Source organism: Cyprinus carpio, unplaced genomic scaffold, assembly GCF_018340385.1.
Source record: "Cyprinus carpio isolate SPL01 unplaced genomic scaffold, ASM1834038v1 S000006757, whole genome shotgun sequence".
Lineage (NCBI taxonomy): Eukaryota > Metazoa > Chordata > Actinopteri > Cypriniformes > Cyprinidae > Cyprinus > Cyprinus carpio.
In genome coordinates, this window is record NW_024879354.1 from 311,082 (window position 1) to 323,196 (window position 12,115).

Genomic DNA, 12,115 nt, shown 5'->3' on the forward strand with positions numbered 1-12,115 from the left:
TTACACCACCGTGGCTGGCCTGCGGTCCATGTCCTCCTCCAGCTTCACCATCTTCTGCATGTCTTTGGCCTGGAGAATCAGCAGATTTACAGTGCATTCATTCATCTGGAGCCTATGAATGATTTAACATGCTGTTCATATTGCACTGGCAGAATGAGTGTGAATACACATGGGCTAATTTAGAGCTACAGGCAAGAAAAAGTGAAAAATGTTGAGGTTTTCACAAAACTGGATTCATTAAGCCCTCGTCTAGCGATCCCAATATAGCAATTAAACATTGAAATTGATCTTTATTTGTGTGTTTTCTGAGAGGAGGTACTTCTGACTGAGCACAATCCTGATAAATATACACAGAATTACAGTTTTCAGTTCAAGCAAACATAATCTGATGTGTCTTAGGTGAAGGTTTTGGAACTGTTGGGGACAGCATGGGATGTGTACCGTTATATTAGATCTGTGCGTTACAGTAGGTCACTGTGTCATTAGTGTTAATCTAGAAAAATAAGAAAAGAGGAAATCCCTCAGTGCTCTTGATTGAACTGCTTTTGTGGTTTTAATAATCAAATTATTTGTAATGAACACACTAAAGTGATTTTTACATAGGTAATGCATTATTTGCTGAATTCATGTTTGTTCTACTGGTTTATTTTGCATCTGTTCTAATTTATAATAACAAAGATAAAATAAAATAAAAATAGCTATATTGTGATTATTAATATAGTAATTATTATTAAGAAAAAAAAACCTAGAGCAAAAGATGCAGTGTTGCTTGGTGATTTTTCTCGGAGCTGACTTTGCAAACGTGTGTAGCTCAGTCACTTTTAGTCTGATTCCAATAAACCATGTTCTCTCTCACACAGCTGCGACTAAATCTGTGAACGAACCACGTCCGTTGATGTCTGCTTGATTTGTGCTTGTGAGAGTGCAATAATTCAGACGAAATGAAAACATTCAAATGACAACAATCATGTTCAACATCAAACTAAATCAGTGTAATTACTAAAATATTCATCGAGTAGTGGAATCCGAATCAGTATTATGTTCATGATTTCCAGACTCAGTGAGCTCAATATCAGACGAAACGCTCTGCTTCTCTCTGTTAATAAAGGATGTGATGCTCAGTGCTGCGCTACACAATCAAACGCTGCTGCTGACTAACAGTGTGTGACTCACGGTGTGAAAGCACTCTGATGAGAGCCCTTTCATAACACCACTGGGAGCAGAACGCAGCGAGTGTTTGAACAGAACAATGGTGTTTTGAAAGGGCTTTGGTGAATTTAGGAACAGATTAATAACAAAATCATCAGGCATAATTAGTATATATATATATATACACACACACACACACACACAACTAATCTCTCTCTACATGTTTATATATGTGTGTGTGTTGAAAAATTACATGTGGCTGTAAAAATACCTCCAAAAGATTTATAACTATTTTTGTCTCAAATGAGAAAATATTAAGTAGACATTACAAATAGTAGCCTTAGAAAGAAATATTTAATTTTAATACACATAAACATTTAGGCTACATCGGCCTAACATGAACCATGGAAAACAAAAGAAGGTAATTTGAGAAACATCTCAGGTTTTTTCGTTCGTGCAGTGAAAGTCACTGGTAACCAAAACAGCTCTGTTACCAACAGTCTTCAAAATACCTTTGATGTTCCACAACAGTAAGTAATTCAGGTTTGAGTAAATGACATTATTAAAATTTTTGGTTGAGCTATCCCTTTAAAGCCCCCCCCCCCTTAAATGAAATAATGCTCTAAATAAGAAACTAAAACTGCCAGCAGGTGGCGGTAGATGTCTTCATGAGTCATTCATTCGATTCATTCAAACATGGATTCATTCAGAATTTCAGTAAACGGCTCACTTTATGAATGACTTTGAAAATATTTTAATTGCGTTATTTTTTTCATTACTAATTAATTAAACGCGTTCAACTGACAGTACTAATATATATATTTAAATGAAGAGTTAATTTGCAAAAAACAGATAACTCTTTTTAAAAAATGTCAAAAAATTATGTTTTTTTTCGTTGTGCATTACAATTAATCTCAATCAAACTGCAGTTGGGTTATTTATTGAAACACAGCTAACTAACACAATAAAGCACAATAAAAACATGATAACATAATAAAAAACATGTTTTTTGAAAATTAAAAAATCTGTTTTTGTAAATAAACTCTAGATATATATAAATATATATTTTTACTGTAGAGTCCCGTCTACAACAGAAGCATGGGTTTGATTTGAAATGGAGCTCAGTGACTGGTCGACTGCTGTCTGGCTTCTCCATGATTGGGCGAGTTGTCAAATGGGCGGGACTTCATAACAAAGTGTTCTGTCCGAACACTACTGACATTATTAACAGTCTGAACTTCATCAGTCAAGTTATCATCATCACCGCACAAGTCTGTGTTATTACAGTGTTCAGCCATACACTGGTTACTTTACACACTGTGGTTTTGAGTCTCTAATATCTGATCCTGTCAAATGTGCAGTGGAATCACCAGTGTTTAATAAGCTCCCTCACCGTGGCGTCTCTAGTTATCATTCAGTAAATCTCAATCAGACAGAAAGGAGACAGATGGAGAACACTGAAGAAAGAGGAGAGCAATGCGTGAGCCTACCTTGAGTCTGACTGTTTGCATGATGTGATTTCAAAAGCTGTTCAAAGAAAAGGCAAATCATATTTAAGGAATGGCTTCAGACGTCACGTGTAAGGAATATGAGTAATGGAGGACAAACACAAATCAAATGAAATCAAGGGAGGGGCAGCGCTCTTCTGAAACCCCGGCTCTGTTTTACCTGCTCGTTGAACTTCTCGAGTTTGTCCAGCTGCTCTCGCTGAGATTTCTGCAGCTGCTCCAGCTCCTTCGCCTGCTTCATGGCCAGCTGAGGAAGAAGAACACATCATCATCCTCACAGGATTCATGTTCTTCACGCACATCAGTGAGAACTACTACCTTTACAATCATTTAACAGATTCTTTCATTTGAAGCCTTTCACGATTGAGGAACATCACGAGCAGTTTATATACAGAGAATCACAATAATTCTGCAACATTAAAACTGTTAATTTACTGTTTATCTCTGAGAAGCTGCGCTGAAACAATCTGCAATGTATAAAGCGCTGTAGAAATAAATGTGACTTGACTACTGCATCATTTTAAAATGAAAAACAAAAAAAATTTTGTAAATACATTGCTGCAGAAACTCCTAATCTCAAGAAATAGGCTTCAGTCTCTTGAGATATCCTACAGATATTTGTTACCATTTAATTCATTTCACAAAAACAGTACCTCTGAGTATGGAAATAACTTTTACTTAATGTTCTGATCAAACTGCAGAAAACTGATGCTCTTCCTCAGTAATGTTGTCTTGTTTTTCAGTGCAAATGTCTAAAGATCCTCAAACCAAGATACATATCCTGGAGAAACAGATTGAACATATGAAGACATATGATTATAGTTTTCTCAGAAAACAAGACTTCATGTCTTCATTTTGCTTCTCCAGGAAGTGTGTCTTCATTTAAGGATATTTAGATGTTTGTACTGGAAAACAAGAAGGGATTTATGTTTTGCAGCACATGCAACATTTACTGCTGTGACTTCATGAATTTCAGACTTTCTGCTCTGATTTAAGACCTTTTTAGGCCTTCATTTGTGCAAGGGTGAATTAAGACTCTTTCCCTGCCAGAGTTTTTGAAAATAGGGCTAGGTTGATTTTTACTAAAATTTCATGGCTCCCAGAACATTTTATTGTATGAATATCTGAATGTTTTAATCTAGCTTCAAGCATTGTGTTTTATCAACACCTGAATGTAGGTAGGTTTCAGAAAACGCAACATTTTGAGCAGAAAGCTGAGAAAATTGCTTTATCAGATACTACATCTGGATCATATTCAGTAATGTTATCAAAGCAAAGATGCAGTAGATTGCTTCAGTCAGTACTCCTAAAGCTTGCACAGGCCTTTAACACTTTCTGGATCCACATTTCGCTGGTTAACATCAGGCAGTTTTCATTTATATGCGGTTAGTGTTGATGATCGCATTATTTTTCATATGCATATGCTTACATATGAGATTGTTTGTTTCTGCGTCTTCCTCGTGTGTGTTTTTGATCGAGTGACTCTAGACTCATTCAGGAGATGCGTAATAGTGCCCCGAGCATATAACAGTGAAAACACAGAAACAAGGAAAATTCCTTTTTTGTCAGGGAAGTGTTGTCTCATGAATAACAGAAAATTCTGTGTTTTGCAGGGAAAGAGATAAGACCCGCAGAAAGTATGTCTTTTGATTTTGGGATTGTGTTTACTCCTTAGATTAACTGTACACCAACTCGAATACAAAATCATCTGGTGACAAATGCAATCAACCTCTTAAACACAAAACCATTCCTCACAGAACGGAGCCATAAGCATCAGCTAAGACTAAAGAACATCAAACCAACCCTTTTTCTCTCCTCCAGGAACTTTTTGGTGTTGCTGCTGTTCAGCTCCCGAACTCTCCTGCGACACAGACACACCGAACCCATTAAACTGTGACAAATGACAATTTATTAATCACACTGTGCTGTCCGTGTCATGCCGCACCTCTCGCGCTCCGCCTTGTTTTTGATGCTCTTGTCCTGGCTGATGGCTTTGCTGTTCTCCATCGACGTCTTCGCCTGATTGGCCTTCATCTCTTTGCTTTGCCTGTCGATCGATCACAATACAGACATGTTCAGAACAAAATCCAGAAAATCAGTGATGAAGATGAAACATCATGCTCAGGGGTCACGGCTCTTTCTCATGGAGATACGGATGCAGAACAAACGGAGAACGGGTTCACGCGCGGGGAACTATCAATGTAATTAATAAAGACTCTTGAGCTGAATAGACAGCCGCTCTTCTCCTGAACTTATAGAGACTCATGCAACATTAATGCCTGTTAATTATGGCAGCCGTCCTCGTCTCTCCATCCTAATGAGACTCCACATCAGCATTATAAAGAGGAGAACACTGGCCCAGATGAATATATTCATATGAGTGTTGTGTGTTTTAATCAGATTCCACACATATTAGCATACTACGCTCAACCATACTTCACACTACACTCACTGCTCATCACGTCATGAACAAAGGTTTAGGAGTCAGACTCTCTAACCATTAGGCCACGACTTCCCCATATAAGTGAAATGCGCTGATAATATTTTAGAGGTGAGTATACCTAGGAAACAAATGGTAATGATGATAGTGATGACAGTGATGGTAGCGATTATAAAGAAGATAGTGATGGTAGCGATTATAATGATGATAGTGATGGTAGCGATTATAAAGAAGATAGTGATGGCAGCGATTATAAAGAAGATAGTGATGGCAGCGATTATAAAGAAGATAGTGACAGCAGCGGTTATAAAGAAGATAGTGATGGTAGTGGTTATAATGATGGTAGTGATGGTAGCGATTATAATGATGATAGTGATGTTAGCGATTATAATGATGATAGTGATGGTAGCGATTATAATGATGATAGCGATGGTAGCGATTATAAAGAAGATAGTGATGGCAGCGATTATAAAGAAGATAGTGATGTAGCGATTATAATGATGATAGTGATGGCAGCGGTTATAAAGAAGATAGTGATGGTAGTGGTTATAATGATGATAGTGATGGTAGTGATTATAATGATGATAGTGATGGTAGCAATTATAAAGAAGATAGTGACGGCAGCGGTTATAAAGAAGATAGTGATGGTAGCGATTATAATGATGATAGTGATGGTAGCGGTTATAAAGAAGATAGTGATGGCAGCGATTATAAAGAAGATAGTGATGTTAGCGATTATAAAGAAGATAGTGATGGTAGCGATTATAATGATGATAGTGATGGTAGCGGTTATAAAGAAGATAGTGATGGCAGCGATTATAAAGAAGATAGTGACGGCAGCGGTTATAAAGAAGATAGTGATGGTAGCGATTATAATGATGATAGTGATGGTAGCGATTATAATGATGATAGTGATGGTAGCGATTATATAGAAGATGATAGCGATGGTAGCGATTATAAAGAAGATAGTGATGGCAGCGATTATAAAGAAGATAGTGATGGTAGCGATTATAATGATGATAGTGATGGCAGCGGTTATAAAGAAGATAGTGATGGTAGTGGTTATAATGATGATAGTGATGGTAGTGATTATAATGATGATGGTGATGGTAGCAATTATAAAGAAGATAGTGACGGCAGCGGTTATAAAGAAGATAGTGATGGCAGCGATTATAAAGAAGATAGTGATGTTAGCGATTATAAAGAAGATAGTGATGGTAGCGATTATAATGATGATAGTGATAAAGGCGATTATAAAGAAGATAGTGATGGCAGCGATTATAAAGAAGATAGTGACGGCAGCGGTTATAAAGAAGATAGTGATGGTAGCGATTATAATGATGATAGTGATGGTAGCGATTATAAAGAAGATAGTGATGGTAGTGATTATAATGATGATAGTGATGGTAGCGATTATAAAGATGATAGCGATGGTAGCGATTATAAAGAAGATAGTGATGGCAGCGATTATAAAGAAGATAGTGATGGTAGCGATTATAATGATGATAGTGATGGGCAGCGGTTATAAAGAAGATAGTGATGGTAGTGGTTATAATGATGATAGTGATGGTAGGGATTATAATGATGATAGTGATGGTAGCAATTATAAAGAAGATAGTGACGGCAGTGGTTATAAAGAAGATAGTGATGGTAGCGATTATAATGATGATAGTGAGGGTTGCGGTTATAATGATGATAGTGATGGTAGCGATTATAATGATGATAGTGATGATAGCGATTATAAAGAAGATAGTGATGGTAGCGATTATAAAGAAGATAGTGATGGTAGCGATTATAAAGAAGATAGTGATGGTAGCGATTATAATGATGGTAGTGATGGTAGCGATTATAATGATGATAGTGATGGTAGCGATTATAAAGAAGATAGTGATGGTAGCGATTATAAAGAAGATAGTGATGTTAGCGATTATAAAGAAGATAGTGATGGCAGCGGTTATAATAATGATAGTGATGGCAGCGGTTATAATAATGATAGTGATGGCAGCGGTTATAAAGAAGATAGTGATGGTAGTGGTTATAATGAAGATAGTGATGGTAGTGGTTATAATGATGATAGTGATGGTAGCGATTATAATGATGGTAGTGATGGTAGCGATTATAAAGAAGATAGTGATGTTTAACGATTATAATGATGATAGTGATGATAGCGATTATAATGATGATAGTGATGGTAGTGATTATAATGATGATAGTGATGGTAGTGATTATAAAGAAGATATAGTGATGGTAGTGATTATAAAGAAGATAGTGATGGTAGCGATTATAATGATGATAGAGATGGTAGCGATTATAAAGAAGATAGTGATGGTAGTGGTTATAATGATGGTAGTGATGGTAGCGATTATAATGATGATAGTGATGGTAGCGATTATAAAGAAGATAGTGATGGTAGCGATTATAATGATGATAGAGATGGTAGCGATTATAAAGAAGATAGTGATGGTAGTGATTAAAATTATGATAGTGATGGTAGTGATTATAATGATGATAGTGATGGTAGCGATTATAAAGAAGATAGTGATGGTAGCGATTATAATGATGGTAGAGATGGTAGCGATTATAAAGAAGATAGTGATGGTAGTGATTATAAAGGTGATAGTGATGGTAGTGATTATAATGATGATAGTGATGGTAGTGATTATAAAGAAGATAGTGATGGTAGTGATTATAAAGAAGATAGTGATGTTAGCGATTATAATGAATATTGTGATGGTAGCGATTATAATGATGATAGTGATGGTAGCGGTTATAATGATGGTAGTGATGGTAGCGATTATAATGATGATAGTGATGGTAGCGATTATAAAGAAGATAGTGACGGCAGCGGTTATAAAGAAGATAGTGACGGTAGCGATTATAATGATGATAGTGATGGTAGCGATTATAATGATGATAGTGATGGTAGCGATTATAAAGAAGATAGTGATGGCAGCGATTATAAAGAAGATAGTGATGTTAGCGATTATAAAGAAGATAGTGATGGTAGCGATTATAATGATGGTAGTGTTATAAGCGGTTATAAAGATGGTAGTGATGGTAGCGATTATAATGATGATAGTGATGTTAGCGATTATAATGATGATAGTGATGGTTGCGATTATAAAGAAGATAGTGATGGTAGCGATTATAAAGAAGATAGTGATGTTAGCGATTATAATGATGATAGTGATGGTAGCGATTATAAAGAAGATAGTGATGGCAGCGATTATAAAGAAGATAGTGATGTTAGCGATTATAAAGAAGATAGTGATGGTAGCGATTATAATGATGATAGTGATGGCAGCGGTTATAAAGAAGATAGTGATGGTAGTGGTTATAATGATGATAGTGATGGTAGCGATTATAATGATGGTAGTGATGGTAGCGATTATAATGATGATAGTGATGTTAGCGATTATAATGATGATAGTGATGGTAGCGATTATAATGATGATAGTGATGGTAGTGATTATAATGATGATAGTGATGGTAGCGATTATAAAGAAGATAGTGATGGTAGCGATTATAATGATGATAGTGATGGTAGCGATTATAAAGAAGATAGTGATGGTAGTGATTAAAATTATGATAGTGATGGTAGTGATTATAATGATGATAGTGATGGTAGTGATTATAAAGAAGATATAGTGATGGTAGTGATTATAAAGAAGATAGTGATGTTAGCGATTATAATGATGGTAGTGATGGTAGCGATTATAATGATGATAGTGATGTTAGCGATTATAATGATGATAGTGATGGTAGCGATTATAATGATGATAGTGATGGCAGCGATTATAAAGAAGATAGTGATGTTAGCGATTATAAAGAAGATAGTGATGTTAGCGATTATAATGATGATAGTGATGGTAGCGATTATAAAGAAGATAGTGATGGTAGCGATTATAAAGAAGATAGTGATGGTAGCGATTATAATTATGATAGTGATGGTAGTGATTATAATGATGATAGTGATGGTAGTGATTATAAAGAAGATAGTGATGTTAGCAATTATAATGATGATAGTGATGGTAGTGATTATAAAGATGATAGTGATGGTAGTGATTATAAAGATGATAGTGATGGAAGTGATTATAAAGAAGATAGTGATGGCAGCGATTATAAAGATGGTAGTGATGGTAGCGATTATAAAGAAGATAGTGATGGTAGCGATTGTAATGATGATAGTGATGGTAGTGATTACAAAGAAGATATAGTGATGGTAGCGATTATAATGATGATAGTGATGGTAGCGATTATAAAGAAGATAGTGATGGCAGCGATTATAAAGAAGATAGTGATGGTAGCGATTATAATGATGATAGTGATGATAGCGATTATAATGATGATAGTGATGGTAGTGATTATAAAGAAGATATAGTGATGGTAGCGATTATAATGATGATAGTGATGGTAGCGATTATAAAGAAGATAGTGATGGCAGCGATTATAAAGAAGATAGTGATGGTAGTGATTATAATGATGATAGTGATGATAGCGATTATAATGATGATAGTGATGGTAGCGATTATAATGATGATAGTGATGGTAGTGATGTACTGATGGTAATGACAGTAGACATGGTAGTGATTATAGTGATGGTAGCGATGACAGTAATGGTAGTGATGATAGTGATGACAGTGATAACAGTGATGATAGTGACGGTAGTGATGATAGTGATGGTAGTGATGATAATCATGGTAGTGATGTGCTGATGGTAATGACCGTAGACAGTGGTAGTGATTATAGTGATGGTAGCGATGACAGTAATGGTAGTGATGAAGTGATGATAGTGATGACAGTGATAACAGTGATGATAGTGACGGTAGTGATGATAGTGTTGGTTGTGGCAATAGTGATGACAGTGATGATAGTGATGATAGTGATAACAGTGATGATAGTGATAACAGTGATGATAGTGACGGTAGTGGCGATAGTGATGGTAGTGACAATAGTGATGGTTGTGGCAATTGTGATGATAGTGAAGACAGTGATGAAAGTGATGATAGTAATGGTAGTGATGGTAGTGACGATAGTGATGAGCGTGATAACAGTGATGATAGTGACGGTAGTGATGGTAGTTTAGTGTACAGTGAACACACATGTGTCAGTCATGTCTCTCACCGCTCATGGATGAGCTTGAGCTGCAGCGTCTGCTGCTCCTGAACGCTGGCCAGCAGCTTCCTGAGGAGCTCACACTGCTGTGTCACATGGGCGTCCTTCATTTCCTGTTCCTCTGTGCTGTGACAGTTGATCATCTCTGACCACTCTTTAGTGTGCTGCGCCACTATGTCCTTCACCTGACGGGAAGGAACACCAGCATAACAGACACATTTGCTGACAAAATCTGTTGTGAATAAAAACCATTCAAACACAGACGGCTGGGGTTTCCATCAGTAAATCAGCGGTCAATCATGACTTCAAGTGTCTTCAGAAAGATCTAAAGCACAGGATCTAGACTGATGCATAACTAGAAATACCTAGAACATTTAGGATTTGATTAATTGCCAATAAAATCTGATCAATCAAAAGTAATTTTTCCTGTTAGATGTCATTTTAAAACAATTACACTGGCAGGAGCTCCAGTGACATTTTCACAGTGGGTTTTGCATGCACTCAAGTTTTGTTCAGAATTCAGGTAATGCACTTGAAAAACGGACATGTGAATCAGACAGTAAAGTTTAGGCTTCTTATAAACAGAACTTTCAAAAACTGAAATCAGTTCGGAATTATTTATGAAAATTAGTGCATGTAAACAAACCTACTGAAGCTTATTCTTATACTGATTCCAGCAAACGTGCTAAAGCCAGTCAGAACAGAGCATGTGTTTATGTCATTGTTGTGTGTTAAATCACCAAATGCTCCACGGGTGAGAAAGTTATAAGACACAAAGCATGATGGGATTTTCTTCTGTACCTTTTCTTTATGGTCTGTCGTGAGCATCTCGACCTTTATGGCCGTCTCCTTCTTTAACTCGGAGCAGTTGTTTTCACTAAAACAGAGAACAATAATAAGGACTGAATAACTGAGATGATGCAGCTGATGTTTCCCATCATGCTTCACTCACCCTCTCTTCTTGATGGCCTTCTCCAGCAGCTTCTCCAGCGTGAACTTCTCCTTGTCATGCTGAGCCACCATTTTGTCCACCTGCGTGCAGTGTGATTTCTGCATGGCGTTGTGTTCCTGCGAGCAGAGGAACGTTCATCATTTCATCGGCGGACAAGAATCCTTCCAGAAACAGCATTCTAACGATGGTCTGACAGTGTCACTGACCTTAGCGTGTCGTTTCTTTAGCGTGTTCAGTTCCTTCTGCTGCTTCTTCATCAGTTTAATGAAGGTCTAGAGAACAGAGATTTGTGGGGTTTATTCTTACAAAAAAGACACCGTACAACCAGCGAAACTACAAAGAGTGAAATGCAGAAATCAAAACGAATCAGTGAATCCTGAACAAACTGACTAACAATAATGAATCAGACTTTATAATGTTTTGATTATTGGCATTGTGACAAGAACCCAGTGATGCAGCGTTTCATAACCAGCACTGGTGCAAAATAATCCAATACTGTGTATATGAATGTTTTACCTTCATCTGCTTTAAATCTTCAATGTTCACGTGATTCACAATGGCAGAATTATCTGGAAACAGAAGAAACAAACAACTTCAATGATGCAAACTGTATCGTCATACTTGCTGAATTATTCATAACCTTCATGAACTAATTTTTAATATCCAAATTGTCTCTTTAGCTTTTGTGTTATATTGTGATCGTGTGTGTGAGAAAGTGTGTGTGTGTGTCTCACCGCGTTTGCTCTCACTGACGTTGTTCTGTGTGGCGTTCATCTCGGAGCTGCTCTGCGGCGTCACGTTAGTCTTCACCTGACTCACTTTTCCCTTCTTATCGCTCTTGCAGTTTTCGTTGGGAATGTCTGCGATGTCGCTCTGCACCGCGAAACAAACACACGTCAGGACACACACACACACACACACACACACACACACACAACCGCTTCAGAGACT

The 12,115-nt window shown here is 36.9% G+C and overlaps 1 protein-coding gene across 1 annotated transcript in view; it reads right to left on the minus strand.

The window, feature by feature from the left end:
* Window positions 1–12,115, minus strand: part of LOC122144758 (1-phosphatidylinositol 4,5-bisphosphate phosphodiesterase beta-4-like) — a 50,017-nt gene continuing 37,902 nt past the window's right edge. The window contains 10 exon segments of the mRNA XM_042755908.1: window positions 1–69; window positions 2,818–2,904; window positions 4,461–4,518; window positions 4,603–4,704; window positions 10,222–10,397; window positions 11,014–11,089; window positions 11,165–11,280; window positions 11,371–11,436; window positions 11,681–11,733; window positions 11,899–12,037. Coding sequence (XP_042611842.1) covers window positions 1–69; window positions 2,818–2,904; window positions 4,461–4,518; window positions 4,603–4,704; window positions 10,222–10,397; window positions 11,014–11,089; window positions 11,165–11,280; window positions 11,371–11,436; window positions 11,681–11,733; window positions 11,899–12,037 — 942 coding nt within the window.